Here is a 20947-nt window from a genome sequence, read left to right on the forward strand (position 1 = left end):
GAATAATTTTTTTTGTAGGGGTCAACCAGATTTTTTTTTTGGGGGGGGGGGGAGGGTGAACATTTTTTTGCTAAAGGTGAAAAATATTATATTTTGAGAGAGAGAGTAAATTTTACGGAGTACACAGAAACAAATTACATAAGCATCTGCCCTGGAGGGAGCTCATCTAATAAACATGAACAAATTAGAGTTTGTTTTAGAGCAGGGACCATTTATATTAATAAGGTGTATTTGAAAGGAATCATTAACATAATATTTTGCAAAAAGTCTTTAAAAGTAATTTTTTACATTTATTGTACCCATTCTATGTCATGGAGCATTGGACACTTTCAAATTGATACAGTTTAGAGTATTGCACAATAGCAGACAATGTAATTGTATGCTTTTAGGTGAGTTTATTATAATATAGATTACCAACATGTAGAAGGTATGTGCCAGGGGGATGTTTGGGTTCAGATCCTGTGGCGTTCAGTGAAACCCCTATTGGGAGGTCTGTGAACCCTGAACTTAGTGCTGAACCCAACTAAAATCTATGGGAAGTGAAATTAGCAATTGTTTCTGGTCATTTTCAAGGCAAGCTACTGTTAAAAAAAGAAAGCATGGGGAGCTGAGCACCACCATGGGAGAAATGTTGCAATGCAAAAAAAATTAAATAAAAAAATTCAGTTCAGCGAGAAGAGGGAGCATTTTTGGAGCTTAAAGGGCAACATGAAAAATGCTAAATGTGTTAAATACCATTCTTTGGGGGTGCCTTAAAGCTGCACATGCTGTTACAAAACAGTACAATCTAGTCCTTTTAAAAATAACATAAAAAAATAAGAAAAAAATGGCATGAGGTTCCACTCAGTGTTCTAACCTTACCCTTTTCCAAGCATGCAGCCTGGGTAGTGAGGAAAGGGAGGGCAGTGAGAATACCCCCTTCCTGTACCACGCCAGACCACATGCCTTTCAACATGGGAGGGTACCTTGAAATGTGGATGGGTGGTAAAGCCCCCCTTCCATTGCAAGGCTCTTTGTCCCAAAGTTGGGGGACAAGCGTCTCTTCCCCATATCCAGTCCCCCAAAAAGGAAGTGGAGGTTTGTGTAGGAGGGAACTTATAGCAATCTGGAAGCCTACTTTATAATTATGATTATTTATTTCATAATTCCCCCAGATATACCAGATATACAATTCCCCAAGATATCTGCCCCCTCCCAGGGAAATGAGTACAGGGTAGACTAATACCCCTTAGAATTTATTTCCAAAAACTAACCACTAAACTAACCACTGACTAAACACTAAGCACAAATATCCGCACCACACACCTAAAGTTCTGCAATAAAAATGTAAGTAATGCCCCCTATGTAAATTAATCACATCATCGAGCAATGTAAATCCATCATCATTCTTGATGACCTGTAGCTTGACAATGTTTCCCCACCACCATGATGATCCGTTATTATCTGGGATCTATCAATAACAATAAAACAATAAATAATTTACTTTTCAGCACTTACCCCTAATAACTACAAAAATATAAATGTAGATGAAAACATCACATCGAGCTGCTACATTATACAAGTAACCACTTTTTAGGAACTGAAATCTATAAACAATGTAGCGCTTCTAACCCACCACTATTTCAAGTATGCAGTGACATAAGTAATGCAGTTGCATTCGACCTGAGCCCAAATTGTTTGTAGTTGTGAAAATGGCAAACTAATGTGGTCAATTACTTACATAACCACCAATTATCAACAATGCACTTCCTGATTTTGTGCCTATAAAAGTCAGAGAAAATTAGGGAAAGATCACAGAGTTTTTGTAGGGAGAGATAGTCTATATTCACGTTCAGTCACATACACACAATGTGTTGGGCAGTCCTGTAGCAGATATGGGAGAGATCACTTTTTGAATACAACTCTTCAATCACACATGCATGTATGGGTCAGGAATGTGTAAAGTACAGAGTGCAGGGGTCAGGAGTATGTGTAATGCAGTGTGCAGGGGTCAGGAGTATGTAATACACACTGCAATACAAAGGTGAGGAGTGTGTATAACACACAGAGCACAAACAAAGATTCCACCATACTCCATATACATATATACCAACTTTATATACAGAGGTGCTATCAGGTATAATTACTGCTCTACTTCCTAAGCCAAAACATTTTTTAGTCTGTTGAGATGAGACCAATGCTCAGACAAACTGCCGACACATAAATGCATGGAAATACATTAACAAAGAACAGATAAATCCAAGAGACCTTCACAGGTAGCGCAGCACAAACAAGCAGATACATTTCCCACCTAAAACTCAATATCCTGAGTAAATCTCAGCACAATTTCCCACCTCCCTGTTTGACTCACCAGACCTCAGATGCAGTGGCACCTGGCATAGGGAGAGAAAGTCCTCCAGGGAGTCCCCTCAGGTTTGTCACAACAGAACTGTGAAGGAGCATAGCAAAGTTTCTCTGAGAATTGCAATATCCTGCTGTATCTGAGGTCTAACAGGTGGTGCATCTCTAACAATAGCCACTGGCTGCTGTGGTGGGGGGTGCCGGTTTGGCACCCAGAGCACCTTGCAAGAGATGTAGGGCAAGTGTCTTGGGTGCCCAACGCTAGCAAAGTCCATGGTTTCAGGGGGGTTAGATGCTACTGGTGATTGCTGATAACAGCTATATATACATGGCATCACAGACACACTGTGTTATGGATAGTTCTGAAGCGTTCTGTGCATTTTCTCACTACAATATTTTGGTGGCTCCTTCAGTTAAATAAATACATGTAAGGTTGATTTTTTTTCTTTATTTAAAGCTGACTGGTGTGGGTATAGCAATTGAAGTATTTAAAGTATTTAAAGACTCTGCACAAAAGGCAGGTTTATAATCAGGAAAACCAATTTAGAAATATTATATTGACTCACAGTATAGAAGCACTTTTACCAGGCTGCAGTTTCAGTGGGAGTCAGCAGGCAGCTTTTAATCAAGAAATCAAAATTAGAGTGTATTTCAAAGAAAAAAGCCACAAAAACTGTGCAGATTTGATGCACACTATTTAAGCAACTTAAAGAGACACTAACTTCAGGAGTTATATCTTAAAAACGCATTCAAGTATCTTAACAATTAAAAAAAAGGTAGCTTATTTGAGCATCATTCAGCTGAAGCTATGATGGACTACAATATCACGTTTAGTTTACTAATTCGTATTGAAATTATAGTCTATCAAGGGAGCTGTACCCAAAATGTCTCAAAAATCCGCCATAGGAGTGTACAAAATCTACTATAGGGGTGTACAAAACACCCGTACTGTCTCTATATACTGTAGCATTGTGAGGCAATGCTACTGTGTAATTTGACAGCATTGTCACCAGAGGGCTGAGAGGTTCCAGAAAACAGTAGTTTTGCAAGGAAAGAGCTGACTTTTCAGGTCTTTCCAGGTTTTCAGGGCTGTAGCTGGGATCTGGGACTCTGGAGATTTTTGAGAGTCTTGGGTGGGATGAAATCTCCAATCCTGGATCCAAGTGTTTGTAACGCTCGAGCCGAGGAGGTTTAGGTAGGATCGCAGCTGCGGAAATTGGCTAGAACCTGTGCGTGTGAATTGGCTCAGATCGAGGGTTCCCGTTTACACTCTGTATGGTAGGGAGTGATGTTGTAACCCTCTAGCACATCATACGCCAATCACAGTATAGAATGGGGGGTTAGAGTTCCCCTATAGGTATGCAGAGCAGTACCCTTATATAGATATACGGTAAGCCAGCAGTCTCTAGTTAGTATGATTTGTATGAGTAGTTGCAGTCACATTAACCCCACACTCTCCACAGAGACAACTGAGATATGTTGCATGAGAAGGGCAGCAATACTATTAGTATACAGTTTGGAAATGGAGAAGCAGTTCACTGATATGACGTTACACCAATTGCACAAGTGAGTATTTGCTGACACTTTCTATGGAGTAGCCCCTAGGGCAAGGTACTTGCGGTTTTAAGGGTGGTTCTATAGTCCATTAGCCTTTCCAGGGAAGCTGCTGGTGGAGTCCTGGCAGTTCCAGAGAGAGAGCTGTCCCATATGAAGTCTGAGGAGAGCAGGGGGAATCCCTGTGAGGCACCCCACGGTACTGGAGAATGTTTGGCAGAGGAGAGCGGCAGGCTGGCGATAACGCTGCTGGTTCCTGTGTCCCACTATCAGGCAAGTTGCACTGGCTCGACGGTCGCAACACTAGAACGCCGAGCCATTGCAACTCGCGCCATTATGAGGAGGAGGATCCCAGAGGGGGAGGAGCCAAGCGCGCCGTGCGCTGCCTCGGTCTCCTCGTGACGTCACGCGGCTGGTTGAAGAGGCCGGCCCGCGGCCCCAGGCGCCGGACACGGGATACCGTATGACAGTGTTGCCAATTACTGGCAGAGTCCAATCAGGTGGCTGCAGGCAGCGTTGTTAAAGGAGAACTATGGGGTTAAGGCTTTTCCCCATAGTTCTCCTTAGGGTAACTGGAGGACACAAACTAAACGACCTGTGACAGTCTCATTGTCACAGGTCGGCTAGAACTATGAGGTGAGTGAAAAGCACTCACCTCATAGTTCTCCTTTAAGAGAGACTGGACCAAAGTTCATATGTGGAAGTGTGTGCGAAAGGCACGTGGGGCAAGCCGAGTGGTGTGTGCTGGAGGCTGGGGGAGGCCAAGAGGGCCAGTGACACACAGTGGGTGTGGAGTAGTGCTGTATTGCACTGAATGTTATTGAGAGCTGTTTTCTTTGTGGTGGAGTAACCTGAAAACCCTCGGATTCTGTGACCCACTCTGTAAGACAATCAGTAGATGGTGAGGCTGTTCATATACTTTTGCTGAACATAACGAGTCTATGGGGAGAATTTATCAAAACTGGAGCAAACAGAATCTGGAGCGGTTGTCCATGGCAACCAATCAGCTTCTCTCTTCAGTTTGCCTAGGTAAGATTTGAAAATGAGAGATAGAAGCTGATTGGCTGCAGTGCAAATCTGCTCCAGATTTTGTCTGCTCCAGTCTTGATAAATTCGCCCCTATACGTTTGTTATGCTGAAGAAAGCTATTTTCCGTTTATGAAGTATAAAGAAATTGTCCTTTTTATTGTTAAAACAACTTCAAGATTGGCCACTAAACGCTCACCATTGTGCTAAATTGCCCAAATATCACAATACATATGGATGTTTCCAGCAAACACCAGGAGCATCCCGCTGTCCCTGATAACACTCTCCCTGATACATGTCTCCCTAATTTGCTATAACACTGCAAACCAAGCTCTGCGAATCTGTTTGTGACTGTATGTAAAAATAGAAATTTGTTGCAGCTATCAACACCACCTTCTCACTGTCCCTGTAACAATTCTTACATTTCTCCATAATCTGCTATACAATTTCCCACAATGTTTGTGTTTATGCAACTTAGACTTTTTTTTGTAAGCACCAGCATGAGCACTGAACTTCCCTGCCTTCTGTAAGCTTTCCCTAATTATTCCATTCCAGGGGGAACCCTGACTTTTACTGGCTGGGGCCTGGCACATTGCAAAACTTCATGATTTATCCTTCCCATCCATCTGACCACATGAGGCATGATAAGTAATGGTTGCAATGGCAGTGAACAATCGCAATTGTTTGCCATTTTTTTTAACTCCAAACAGCTAGAGTTCGGGTCAATCTCATGGTTGACCCAAACCCTGAAGCTCAACTCAAATCCTGACTAATGTACATACAAAGAGGGCAAGTCATATTAAAATGTGAATATCCCTGATAACTTTACACTGTTACTTTGTGGACTATGTTTTCTACATTATATTACAGTGTTTTTCGTTTTATTATTGCATTCATTGATTGTTGATTTTTAATACATACAGTAAGTGCACTGAGATTATTTAACTAGTTCAAAAGCTGTCTTTAACACAAGTGTTGTCCTTTGGAAAATAAGTAAAAGGTCATATGAAAAGTCATATGAAAATGACACGATATGGTAATTTAAATAAATAAACATAAAATTAAAACGTAGGCACTGATATATCTGAATTAATGGTGGGGTACGAAGAAGAGATTCAGTGCCAAAACCCCTTTAAGAAACCCTTTATGCCTCTTTCAATCCAACATCTGCTCAGTGTGTATGTTAGATTGGTATTGTCTGTTCTTGCTATTTCCGACAAATTTCTCCATTCACTTTTGTAAATATTTTGATTGTTGGTATTTACATTGAATTTGTTTGAGAATCTTACAGTAATTACAGCGGTAGCTAATGAGGACATGTGCAAAATGTAATTAACATAACTTTGAGAAAAAGAGACTTGGCTATATAACATTTTCAAGTTACAGTTCCTGAAAAGGCAAGCTGTTTGCTTTTCAGCAATTAAGCTAAGATGTATTTGATGTGATTTGAATATGACTGAAGTATTTATTTAGAGCAGAATGACACATTTGTTTAATAAAAGTCAACATGTTGCATCCGTAACAATTAACAGAAGAGGAGCTATCAACAAAAGATGGCACACAATCAATGTATTCATTAGTGCTGAACATGAGATGCCCCATCCTGCACGTGGAAATCAGTTGTGCTGATCTCTACTTACTATATTAATCAGTTTCTTGTTGAGTGTTGCACAAACTACTATTAAGGCTTTCTGTTTCCACTAACACTGCCAATGTGGATCATTTGCATGACTGCAGTAAAGAGGCAAGCAAACAGAAACAATTTGGATTTCTATGTTCTCAACACAGGCTGTGCTCAAATCGCTTGTAAGAGGGCGAGTCAAAAATTATCCGCACTCTGGCTGTAGAATTTATTTTAATCCTCTTTTAGAAAAAATAAATACATCATTTTTTGACATAATCTTCTTGCTTTTCAATACACTTTGTCCATCTGTCAGCAAGCTTTCGTATTCCCTCATTAAAAAATGTTTTAGGCTGAGCTGCATAGGGCTGCTTTCAGGGGACCAAAGCCACATAATACAATGTCTTGAACTTCTCTATCCATTCATATACACTTCTTTGCAACATAACACTTTCTCCATACTGTGCACAAAGTCTTTGGGGTTGATTTACTAACCTTATAAACACGCCACGAACAAGTATACACCTCTGTAGTGTGTTCCCTCCCAGCATGATCTATGGGTGGAATCTAGACACCTTTGTAGTGTGTACACACCCAGCAGGTGTGTTGTGCATGATTTGCAGGGTGATCTTGTGTAAATTAGCTCTATGTTGTGTTGCTTGCGGTGATGAATGCAGGAATGTAAATGCATGAGCTAACCATTTTTGTCTAAACTGTGAAGCAGCATTATATATGCATCATGTGCATGATTTTTCCATATATGGCATTAGTGGAAATATGATTTTAGAGACTTTTTGGTTGATAAATACATTTTGCTGTGTGAAAATCACACGCACCTGGTGCGTGCGTGTGTTTAGGTTAGTAAATCACCCCCTTTGTCTTCGATAGATAACGGCACCACGTTATGCCTTGTAGACACAACAGGAAGTGATAGGCAATCTAGTTAGTGAGGTAAATGCCCTTTTAGTTGGATGTCACTGGAACAAGTGTACCCTTCACAAGTTTTCTCCCCTCTTCCTGTTTATCTCAAAAATGTTGACTTTCTCTCACTTTTTAGTCCCGGAGAAAATAGTAAATTGGACAAATAGAAAATGGATCTACCCAGCAGAGACACAGACAACTTTAAAAACCTCACCAGGGGTCTAACCCATCACCATTTATCCCCAAAAAATCTAAATCCTAAACAATTTGTTAGATGTACTTTCACTGCTGATAAATGAAGCTCATGCTGAAACTCAAATGAATGTTGAAAAAAGACCAATCAATGATTCCTGAGATGACTGAAATAACAAAGTATAAACACTTAGGATAGCAGTGGACCCATTTGTATATGCTCATGAAATCTTTTATTATGTGTTGATTTGTCTGAGGTTCTACAGCATAGTTTGTTCAGTCATTAAAATGATTGATTATCAATTTTTAAATTATGGTAGTGGTTAAGTGGGACACATAGAGCTACACTATGTGCATGTTCCCTGAGCCCAAATTCACTGAGCTTAATGTTATATATATTTTCTCCTTTTAAAGACAACTATATCATGTCCCTTGCCATCATATATAACACTACCTGTGTGCAGAAGCTATCGTAAGCTTTGTATTGCCCTTTCTCTCATGCCACACCTCTCTAGCCGTACTTAGGTAACAGCTGTGAAACTCATTGCACAAATTTACTGGACTTACCTTTATTTTGCGTTTAGCTTCCTTCATCTCTCTTTCTGCCATTGGCTGAAAACGTAATATTTTTCTCTTTTCTTCTATTTAAAGAAAGTTAGTTTCAGCCAATCAATAAAGGAAAGATAAAGTCATTATATTCAGACAAACTGTGTAAGCACTGACTTTACTTTTCAGGTGCCGTTTTTAAAAACAGAGACCATGGGATAGCAAGAGGTAAATGCCCTCTTAGTTGGATGTCACTGGAACAAGTGTCTCCTTCAGACGTTTTCTCCCCTCTTTCTGTACTTGAATTGCAACTATTCCTCAAAAGTGGAGATTTACTGTCTCATAGCAAATATTAAGTAAGGCTAAATTGGGCTAAGTAACTTCCTTATATTTCCTGATGAGAAGTTGTGCATCTGACATGTGATAATACCTAGGCACACCTGTGTCTGCAGTAAGCAGTCATCTAAGGCAGATACCACCCACTCCCGATGATTGCCTTTTTTTAAAACAAAATTTGGAGTGTCTTCTTTAAGCACTTTAATGACAGTTGGTAATGTCACAGCTGTCCTTCTCATTGTCTGGGGCTATATGTTTTAACCTATCTAGTCTAAATCCCTATCCTCTTCTATGGCCATGACCTGTGGGTTATGACAGAAAGAGTAAATCCTTTAATGCAGATAGAGGTTTCACTCTGGGACACTTGAGCTTACAGTATGACCTGGGACAGGAGGAGAAGTTGTGCAACCCAGAACATCTAAGTATATATTAGCAGCTCCTTCACATTGAAATTAACCAATTAGGACACCACTTCTGGATTTTTATGTAAAGCTGCACCAAGCATCTTAATTAGTGAAACTGAATTAAAAAAGTGAAAATTTAGAATAGTTTAATTCTCATTTGGTGGTTTTCCCCTCACCTTTTGTTCCAGAGAACACACAGCAAATGAGATGAAGTATCCCCAAAGGATAAACAGTTATTACCTTTCGGTTATAACCTTTCCCCATCACATCCAAAAAATTAGAAAGTTTTGTCTGGAGTTGTAATTTAGTTTTTTTACACAGTCTAAAAACCACCAAAGGACTTGATATCACTGAATCATAGCAGACACATACTATGAATGCAGGCTTTATACCTAAGTGTGCAACCTAATACCCTGATTGAGGTGAATGTGGATGTATGTATTTGTTCTTTTTCTTCTACAGGCTTCAGATCCTGTTATGTGATAAGACTACAATGTGTACTAGAAGACCTGTCCCAGATTGTATGTGTGTGTTTCTCTCTAGAGAAATTAGCTGGCATCCGGTGGAAGTGGTAAACCACGGCACTGAGTCAAATAACACAATTGCTACTTTAATTTTCCATAAACAACATACCATGTCCGTGTGTAGAAAACACAGACTACTACATTTCAAAACAAATATTTTACTTATCTTTCACTGGGAAATACGTGAAATGCCAAAGCCATGTTTTATCAAGTCTCTATGTGGGTAATACCAAAATATCTATTAACTGCCTGCACCAAGACAAGACTGCTTCCACCATTGTATTATTCATTATTGCACATGGGTTTTATTAGCTGAATGCTGTGTATTTTCCCCACTTTAAATTACTTTTTATTCAGAGCTTGACAATAAGAAAGAGGCAAAGTAACCTTTGTGTCACAACATTCAGAATGAAAACAAAAAGGAATAACAGTAAAAGTGTGTATGTATATAAATTACATTTAGAGTAGGGAGTGGTTAAAACCCCTATCGGGTTATTTATTTGCTGTCTGTGTTACATTAGAGAGAATTACCTTGTACCTATCTCTAAAAAATTAGGGCATTCCCCACTTAGTTGTCGCTGAAAAAAGTGTCACCATTGCAAGGTTTACCATCATTTTCTGCCCCTGTGACTGTGGACCAATACCAGGACCAATAGAAAGGGGAATCTCTCCAATAGGTACACAGACAGCAGTAAAAACCCATTGATAATCTATTTAAAACTATAAACAAATTATATATAGATCTATAGATCCATTAGATCTATAGATATATCTGTAGATCTATAGCTATATCTATAGATCTATAGATATAGCTATAGATCTACAGATATATCTATAGATCTATAGATCTATATATAATTTGTTTATAGTTCTTTTAGTATAGTATAGTTATCTCATTATATAGTTATAGTATATAGTTATATAGTTATAGTATAGTTATCTCAAAATCTAAGAATACTCAGGGAGCATACAAAACAGTTTTTATTATATATATCTATAGATCTATAGATATATATAAACAAAACTGTTTTGTATGCTCCCTGAGTATTCTTAGATTTTGAGAGACAGTAGACACAATTATTTCAAAAATAACTTTACCAGACTCCAAATGATCTATTCATGGTGGCAGAAAGGTAGATTTTTTTGTTTAATTGTCCTGGATTATAGATTTGATTTGACAGTATGGAAACCAATGTTCCATAGGAAGTAATATTTTTCCCAGACTACACAAATTGGTAGGCTGGCTTCCTGTAAACCAAATAACTGAAACAAAATGGGAAGGCTAACATTGTTTCTAACCAACTAGGTAAATGTTTAAAGAGTTTAAATGTATTCTTTCTATGTGTAGACAAAAAAAACCTCAGTCTGTATCTTGAAAGCATTTTTTAAAATGTGGTTATTTGTCATGATTCTCTATTAAGGACACTGAGTAAGTTGGTTCTTTTGAGGCATAGTTGGGAAAAGGCAATTTTGCACATTAATTCAAACCAAAATGTTACATTTTGTAAACAGAGTTTTTAATCTTAAACCCTACCAGGTGAAATTTTATGTCATATGTCAGCTCTCAGGGAAAAAACACAATTTTCAAGAGTGCTACCACTGTAATGGAATTTTTATATTAACACATGCACTTCATATTGTTGATATTAGTTAGCATATACATTATTTTTATTATTATTATTATTATTAATATTATTATGCAATATGTAAATTATTTAGTCCTAGAAGTTGAGCAGCAAAATACAGACATATACTGATGTACTTTAGATGAAACCTAAAAGCATACACGAGAAATTCAGCATGTGAGCACGTGTCAAGTCCATGTGCTTCGGCTGGGATAGAATTCATATAAAAAGGTCTAGAACAATTTAGGAGAAATACTGTCTCAGGAATGTCAGATTTATATTAGCTGCAATGAGGTATGCCTTGGCAGCTAATCATTTTGTAGCCAATATGGTTATATTGTAACATTTCTTATAAAAATGACTCTGCGGGCCTCTGTTCTTTAAACTGCTTGTTGCTTGTTCCCAGCTGTATCTGTTATCATTAAACCTGCTAAATTAAGCTTCTGCCTGGTCCAATCCTATGTTATTCCACTTCACTACTAATGATAAAAGGCAGATATTACGATATATGAAGCAAGTCAACTATTGAGCAATGCACAAAGTTGATCTTATATAGTTCTGAGCTTTTGCAGACAGATAAAACCCCAAGTATTGTATCATTTTAGATATTATACTTATGCAAAGTACAACTATAATAGCCAGGGGCGGAACTGCTGGTGCAGCCGATGCGGCTGCACCGGGGCCTGAGTCTGTGGGGAGGGGGGGGGCAGTGAGGTCCGGTCCTGGACACCTCCCTTGGTGGAATATGGGGCAGTACAGTGTCCCTGGCTGTTAAAGCACAGTGGGTTGGTTGTTCAGCACAGTGGTAATTTAGAGGTAGAGGTCATTTAGAGGTAATTTTATCAGGGAACACAAATATTCATTGTGAACCCTTTATGTTTTGGATAGGAATGGAAAAAGTAAATAGTTCTGTAAAATTTTTATTTCTGCAAGTGACGCTGTAAAGATTTCACCTCAGTTCCTGTCTCTCTGAAAGCCTGTGACAACAACACAATAAATTAGGGGAGCGGTCGTCCAGGAGCCAGGCACAGGAAGTTACAGATTGTAATAATAACCTTACAGAGGTTCAATCCCTTTCCCATTTTACTGAAAAATATGTTTAGTTAATACAAAATAATAATATTTTTTGTTGCGTGAGGAAAGCCTTGAACAAATGTCGGGTTTTAATTGTGCTCTGTGACTCTAGTGGAGATATTGCTCATCACTTCCTGTTCTGACAGGAAGTGAGAAGAAATCTTCCCAATGGGAAAAATAAGTTTGGACTAGAGCTGGGATTTAATATCATGATTATTTGGTTACAGGAAGGGACTGCTCTACCTGGCCCAACAAGCTGTGAAGACAAACCGTTTTACAATGTTCAAGTTTTTTTATTCTCTAAGGTAACTTAGAGAAACATAATATTAACATTTCTTAATGAGGGATTCTTGTTAACTTTTTTGAATAAACCCAACTTAACTTCATGCCTATTTTTAAATCGACACCAACTTTTGCAGCTCCTTCCCAGACTGTAACTGGGTTGTTACCGTCTGCATGTAACTGTGGTTTATGGCATGATGATCACCATAGTTAGGCTGCACCCTTGTTGTTGCTGGCAAAAAGACACTTTACTGTACTGATTGCAGTCTTACCATTATTTCTTTTGTCTTCTGTTTGGTGACTAGGTCTCCTGGGCAATGGTTCATACCCACTCCCTACTGACTCGGACTCCTGGAGCTAACTCTTTCAGTATTGGTAGTTGTCAAGATATTGCCTAGTCTGCACATACACAGCTTTCATCCAGCATGCTCAGATGCCAACTGTCACAAGGGCAGCATTTTTGTGGTTACTGCGTTCCTCATCCCACAGACTTGCTTTCTTGGTCTGAATTGGGTTATCTGTTTTAACTAGGTGTTGGTACATTTTTAAAGTGCTATTGCGTCTGTTGGTATAAATACCTGTACACACCTATGTATGTTGTCCGATGAAGATGATGTCCAATGGTAGAGTGCATTACCATTTCACCTATTTTCTCTGAATCCACATCTACAGTAAAATGAGGCCTATCTCTCTAAATTTAAAGCAGTCAGTTGTTCCCTTTTTTCCCATAAATGTATAATCATAAGCGCTTTAGGGTATCTTCCAGGGTATGCTGAATGGAAGTCTGTCATGAGAAAAACAAGGAGGCTGCCATTGCTGATTTCTTTTGACAGTGCTAGTTACCTGACTGTTGTACTGACTTATTGGCTTCAGTACTTTGAGTCACCTACCTGGAATATACTGTATATGAAGAAAAGTCATACTTGTTCCAGGTCAATGACTAAACGCATGAAAGCAAAAAAGAGGCATGACAGCCAGGTAACCAGTATTTTAAAAGTTAAACATCGGCAATGGCAGCCTCCATATTTAATTTATAATAGGTACCCTTTAATAAAAGGCATACCTATTATCAAGCAATCATCATAGTTGTAGAAGCATGATCTGAATATTCTGAAGGAAGAATCTCTAAGCAAAGTAACCAATACAGAGGAAATGTTGAACGGGCCTCTAAATAAAAGCAAAACCTTTATTTGTTGGATGTAAAACTATCGCATGTCTACCAAGCTTAGACCTGCAGTATTCCTAAAACTTCCATCCCCAAATGACCAAATATTTAGTTACTTTATACACTGATACATTACACCTCCAGTAATTAGATTATTTTAGGCTAGATTGCGGTTGTGAGGCCCCAATGTGATAGCAATTAAATTAAGAAATCAATTAAGAAAATAAATTGAATGATAAAAAAAAAGGTTTAAAAAAAAGGTTAAATAAAATAAATGTCAAAATACCCCCCAAATTTTTGTAAAGTCCCCCGTCTCCATGTACACACACATACTAGAACCCATATTTCAAAAAAGTTGGGACGCTGTGTAAAATCTACACAAAAACAAAATGCAATGATTTGCAAACCTCATAAACTCAAATTTTATTCACAATAGAAAAATAGAAAACACATCAAATGTTTAACCACCTCCGGGCCGGCCGTAGTAAAAAAACGGCCGGCCCGAGCTCTCTAGATCTGAACGGGCGTCTTTAGACGTCCGCTCAGACACGCCCCCCCGCGAGCGGGAAATGGCCGTTTTTTAAAAACAGGCAGCGATGCCTGTCACCATACAAGCGATCCGCCGGCTGTAGAGCCGGCGGATCGAAGAATTTACAATTTTAGGAAAAAATAAGGTAATTTTGAAATTGATGGCGGCAACATGTCTCGAAAAAGTTGGGACAACAAAAAGCTGGCAAAGCAAGTGGTACTAACAAGGAGGAGCTGGAAGAATATTTGGCAACTAATTAGGTTAATTGGCAAAAGGTCAGTAACATGATTGGGAATAAAAAGAGCATCTTAGAGAGTCAGAGTGTCTCAAAAGTAAAGATGGGCAGAGGCTCACCAATCTGTGAAAAGCTGCGTCTACAAATTGTCGAACAATTTCAGAAAAATGTTCCTCAATTTAAAATTGCAAAGACTTTAGAGGAGAACTATGAGGTGAGTGATTTCCACGCATCCTCAGTCAAAGCCGACCTGTGACAAAGAAGCTGTCACAGGTCGGCTCTATCGATCGGGAAGTGAGCAGAAACATGCCGCCCATGCGCTCACTTCTCGATCGTCTCCCTGCAGTGAGTAGTGACTGTCAGTCACAACTCCCAGGAGGGATTCCCCCCTCTCCTCTCCGATCCTCCAGCACTGAGTGGAGGGATGGACGGGGAGGGGGCGGGCACAGCTGGCTCTGCCTGTAGATAGGCAGAGCCAGCTGTCACTCACGCAGCTGGATGGATCCCGACAGTATTGTCGAGATCTATCCCGGCTGCGCTGCCAGCTATATACTAAACTTTGGGTCACAGGAGGTGGTTGCTATATGTCCTCCCGTGACCCTAAAGAGAACTATGGGAAAAACACTTAGCCCATAGTTCTCTTTTACATATTTCATCATCTACAGTACATAATATCATCAAAAGATTCAGAGAATCTGGAGAAATCTCTGTGTACAAGGGACAAGGCCGAAACACAATATTGGATGCCCGCGATCTTCGGGCCCTCAGACAATACTGCAATAAAAACAGACATGATTCTGTGATGGACATTACTGTATGGGCTCATGCAAAGAAGAAGCGCTATCTGAACATGATCCAGAAATCCTGCTGTTTTCTCTGGGCCAAAGATCATTTAAAAGATAATTTGGTCTGTCGCAAAGTAGAAAACGATTCTGTGGCCATACGAATCAGCATCCATGGGTGCTGCATGCTCCGGGCTAAAGAGGAGAGAGACTTTCCGGCTTGTTATCAGTGCTAAGTTCAAAAGCACTGTATGGGGGTGTATTAGTGATAGTATGCGGGTGCATTAGTGCGTATGGAATGGGCAGCTTGCACATCTGGAAAGGCACCATCAATGCTGAAAGATATATCCATGTTTCAGAGCAGCAAATGCTCCCATCCAGAGGCTTTGCATATTTAAGCAGAACAATGCTAAGCCACATACTGCATCTATGACAACAGCATGGCTTCATAGTAGCTTAACTGGCCTGCCTGCAGTCCAGACCTTTCACCAATTGGAGATATTTGGCACATCTTAAAGTGTAAAATACTACAAAGAAGACCCAGGAACGGGGAAGCAGTTAGAATCCTATATCAGACAAGAATGGGACAACATTCCTCTCCCAAAATTCCAGCAACTGGTCTCAACAGTTCCCAGACTTTTACAGAGTGTTGTTAAAAGAAGAGGAGAGGGTGCACCGTGGTAAACATGGTCCTGTCCCAACTTTTTTGAGATGTGTTACTGCCATCAATTTCAAATTACCTTATTTTTTTCTTAAAATTATACATTTTCTCAGTTTAAACATTTGTCTATGAGATTTGTAAATCATTGCATTCTGTTTTCATTAAGATTTTATATAGCGTCCCAACTTTTTTGGAATTGGGGTTGTAATGCAAACATGCATCAGGTGCACCTACGTACTAAAACGATGATTGTGCCACATATGTTAGGTATCGCCGTTTATGCCAGAGTCAGAGCAATAATTGTACAGGCTTTTAAAGTGCTGCCTATGGACAATGTGGGGTACCATAGTTTTTGGCTGATTCATGGGTGTTCACAATTTTTAAGATTAGCATGTTGGGTAACTATTCACCAGCCACAACCTCCTCTTTCATTGCAACAAATTTGGGTATTGTTTTGTGTTTTGGTGCACTATTAACTTTTTACTGAAATTTTGGGTTTAATAAGCAGTTGGGCTAATATCATGCAACATAAAAATTTGCAACTGCCACCATTACATTCTACAGGGTATCTGCTTTCAGGAAATATATAATTCTGGGGGTGGTTCAAGTAATTCTCATGTCTAAAATGTGGATTTTAGAAAAAAATGCAAAAATGGCCCTGGCACCAAAAGGGTTAAAGCTGATTTGTTGCTTTGCCTGCATGGGCACTGTACATAGCTGCTTTAAGAATGAGTCCTGTGGCAAATGTATTGTTACTGTTATGAGTTTACATTAGTGATAACAGTGTACATTTATGATAACAGTCATAGGCAGATCTCTCAAAATCAAGCTCTTTTCACAAAGCTTTTTGGGGTGAAAATGCCAAACAACTGATGGTAAGAAGCTCAGGAAGACTAATTTTAATTTTTATGAAAATTATGTTCTAAATGCTTTGCTTTAGTTTTTACATGGTTAGAGCCTAGGAACTTTTAAAAATAGGACATTTTCTTGACAAAGGTGAAATACTGTGATTTATTACACATTTCCAGATAGTATGTTAATGCTTTCTTTGGAAGGAGAAAGTTCACACCTAACAGCAAAAAACATGCGCAGCTATCAATTAGAGCAAAACTATTTCTGTTTGCATAAAAGTACTTTTATGTATTGCAGAGTGTGTGAAATGCAATGCCGTTTTAAGATGTTAGCTGCTCATAAAGGTACAAATACCAGAAACCCAACAAAAATAGTCTACTGAATTTGAAAAGAAAATACATTTTGAAATGACACTAATAAAATGAGTGTAATGTGTAAAGATTAGTTATGTGTGAAAAAGAGCAGCTTATGGTATGCTAAAATGTAACAGGTGTACTTTATTACAGAATAAAGGTGGTGGAGTACTGAACTCCAAGTTTGTTGGAGATTCGGAGTAAGGGCTGGTTCACACCATGTCCAATTGTTTGCTATGCCATGTTCACGCCATACATGTGCAGTGGTGTGCAGAAAAACATAGCTCAACGGTCATGGTGTGAACAAACCCTTAGGGGTTGATTTACTCACCTTATAAACACGCCACAAACAAGTATACACCTCTGTAGTGTGTTCCCTCCCAGCATGATCTATTGGTGGAATCTAGACACCTTTGTAGTGTGTACACACCCAGCAGGTGTGTTGTGCAAAGCCCTGCATGAATTGCAAGGTGATGTTGTGTAAATTAGCTCTACATTGTGTTGCTTGCGTTGATGAATGCAGGAATGTAAATGCATGAGCTAACCATTTTTGTCTAAACTGTGAAGCAGCATTATATATGCATCATGTGCATGATTTCCATATATGGCATTAGTGGAAATATGCTTTTAGAGACTTTTTGGTTGATAAATACATTTTGCTGTGTAAAAATCACACGCACCTAGTGCGTGCGTGTGTTTAGGTTGGTAAATCACCCCCTTAGGGTCTGTTTACACCAAAATCGTAAGGAAATCGCGGAGGGTCCGTTGACTTGCAATTGTACCTTCAGATTTCCTTCCAATCCGTTGTGTTGTGATCTGTTTTTCAATGGATGCTAATGGAAGGGCACCGAAAAATGAATAGGTGAGGATAAAGTTAGTTCACACCGGATCTGTTGCATTACGTTGCGCTGAAAAAAAAGAGTGCATGCTTTACTTTTTTTTCAGAGCAACGAAATGTGACGGACCGGTGTGAACTAGTCCCAATCACGCCCATTCATTTTTCAGTGTCCCTCCGTTAGCATCTATTGAAAAACAGATCACAGCCCAATAGATAGCAGCCCAACGGTTCAAAACGCAACAAATCCGATGTATATGGGCCCATAATCGGGCCCATAATCAATGGTATCTGTAGTGTGGCACCTCTCTATTGCTTGGTGTACCGTAGGACTACATAAAACTAAGCCTACCTAATGGAGTTAGCTTCTAACCACTGTTCACAAATCATTAAAACCCAAGATTAACCACCTGTCCAGATTACTGTCCCAACAATTCTGATGGAGACTGTATATAGTAAACACACTAGCGTTTAACTCCTAAACCTTTTTTATTGTGACAAACAAAAATTCATAGGTATCTTTTATAGACACCAAGGTATGGTGACTGATAAGGTTGTCTTTATTGTCAACAAAGGACCAGAACATTGAAACAAATATATCTTTGTTTTAATATTAGAAGTGAAAGATTGCAAGTGTAATGGTGGATTTTCCTCTGTAACAGTATAAATCTCATTGTATAGACCTGTCTGTAGACATCCCGAATAGGGATGAGCTTCAGGTTTAGGTTATCCATGAGTTCAAACATGGTTGAACTCATGGTCGAGGTTCAGGTCGACCTTGAGTTCCCTATAAAAGTTATGGTTCCCAGCAGCCTTTTGTCAGTGTATGGAAAATTGGAGTAGCTAGGGACAACTGACAGAGTGTTGTTTGCAGGGGTAGATAGTTGCTGTTATACAGCACTGCTAACCTGTGCTATATACAGTGCTATAAAATGCTGTATTGTGCGCTACATTATTACAGTGAACTGCAGTCTGGTGAGCTACATAGCAGTGGCTACTCTACAACACACACAGGGACCACGGGGGAACAAAAGTACCCCCCCCCCCTCCAGATGGAAGGACAGTGTGAGCATCATTTCAGAGATGATTTGAGGATCTATAGCCGAGTGATACACAAATAAGTATAATAAGCAAAGTTCCCCGAAAATACGGAATCCCAAAATAGGAGCTGTCTATAATAATCAAACAGGTAATGATAATGTAACAAATTTTAACACAAATAAGCTAAATTTTTGTTAATAGCTTGGGTACTTGAATGCATTTTTAGGATCTAATTCCTGAGGTTAGAGTCACTTTAAGCTTCACTATAGTAATTGTTTTTTGGGTAGTTCTGAGTTAAAAAAGGCTTTAATAAAGAACAAGACAGTGTTCTATGTTTGAGAATACTTTTGCAACACAACCTTCTGCAGAGCTTTATCCCATTATGCTTATCTATTCTCTAACACACTTTGTGAACATGTTCGATTATTCTGAGATCTTGTGATTCTTTAATTGCCCACAGGTGGACTTCATGTCAAGGCACCAAAGCTTATTTGTATGTTTAACACAGAGTGGGCATACAACTGCAAGCAAGACTTTTCATTTTTTTTATTTGTAAACAAAATAGAAAATATGCTTTTTTTTATCCTCAACATTATAGGTTATTTTATGTACATCCATGACGAAAAAATCCAAATAGAAACTCTTTAAATTCCAAGTTGTAACATTACAAAATGTGGGATAATGCAAGGGGGTAAACAATTATGCAAAGCCCTGTAGCTGATAAAAGAGTACACATGATATATATAACAATTGTAAGCAGAGTGAGACTAGATAGAAAAAATTCTGTTTTTGTTTTTCAGGGTCTACCGGTGCAGTTCCTCCGCTGTCCCTCACAGCGCCTCTTAGATCGAATAATACGACGTTATACTGAAGTGTTTGATGCTGGCAGTGTGTACATGACACATCTAACTGACAGGGATAAATTGAGGCTGCTCTACACACTTTCTGTCAACGCTCATCCAATTATTTTACAGGTAATCCATAGGGGATCTTTTCTTAGCAGGATAGTATAACTGTATTGCTCATTAATAAATAAATAAGTAAAAGTGCTTTTAGTAATAAAAAAAACCCCAATTCAGTCTTATTTTTCTTGGTTAAAGAATGAAAGCTGGCACCTAAACTCCATGAGCAATGGCCCTATTTTCCTTGGCTTTCATTTTTATAAACTTTTCCATTAGACCATAGTTCCTTTCTCTTACCTCTAACCTAAAACAAAGATTTTATTAATGATATAATATGAGTAGTTCGAGGAAGATAGTTTTTATTTACTTGAAATTATGGCAAAAGTTGGGAGATTTCGGTGAAACTTGGCAGTTGTGGTGAAATGCAGGAAAGTCAATATTGAAGGTGAAATTAAGGCCGTCTTTAAAGTGAGTTCACATACTTCTGTTATCCATTTTTGCTGCACCAATATCATATAACAGCCCACTTGCAACACACCAAACAGTTAACATTATTTAATCAAGAGAAACCTCAAAGCTTTACCACATGAGAAAATAAAGGACCCCAATCACAATGATCACAAAAGACTGCAATATTTCAAAGGGCAATTATAATATTGAGAACTAAGTAGGGATGCATCGAAATTTCAGCCGCCGAAACATTTCGGCTGAAAATGGAATTTTTGTCAAATTGCCATGATTTCAGTGTATCCCTAGCTTCTCTCCTCCCCGGTGGGGGCTCATTTGTGTGTCTTCTGATGCTACGGCCAGCACGCAGAGGGGAGGAGAGAAGCTTTCAGTAGGCAGAGCGGCGGTGACAGAAGTTAGGATGCAGAGCATTGTGGGCGGTGACAGCTGTCATCTTTCAAAGGCGGAGCTCTTCTCCCGACTCTGGATACTGTGTCAGGATGGAGAGCGGTGCGGGCGGTGAAAGCTGTCATCTTACAGAAGACGAAGCTCTCCTGTGTCAGGATGGAAAGCGGTGATAGGAGGAAAGCGCTGTAATCTGCTACAGGAGGCAAGCCTTGCCCCACCTCTTATGACAGCCCATTCAGGATGGAGAGCAGTGTACAAACACTCATCAATCAGCTGATCTCTGTGTCCTCAA

General features: G+C 39.2%; 1 protein-coding gene across 1 annotated transcript in view; it reads left to right on the forward strand.

Moving 5' to 3' along the window:
• CUNHXorf36 (chromosome unknown CXorf36 homolog) overlaps window positions 1-20947 on the forward strand; it is a 45042-nt gene that overhangs the window by 12694 nt on the left and 11401 nt on the right. The window contains exon 3 of the mRNA XM_018565792.1: window positions 19699-19872. Coding sequence (XP_018421294.1) covers window positions 19699-19872 — 174 coding nt within the window. The remainder of the gene's footprint in view (window positions 1-19698; window positions 19873-20947) is intronic.

The sequence above is a fragment of the Nanorana parkeri genome, unplaced genomic scaffold, assembly GCF_000935625.1.
Source record: "Nanorana parkeri isolate BGI_ZX_2015 unplaced genomic scaffold, ASM93562v1 scaffold888, whole genome shotgun sequence".
NCBI classification, from domain to species: Eukaryota; Metazoa; Chordata; class Amphibia; order Anura; family Dicroglossidae; genus Nanorana; species Nanorana parkeri.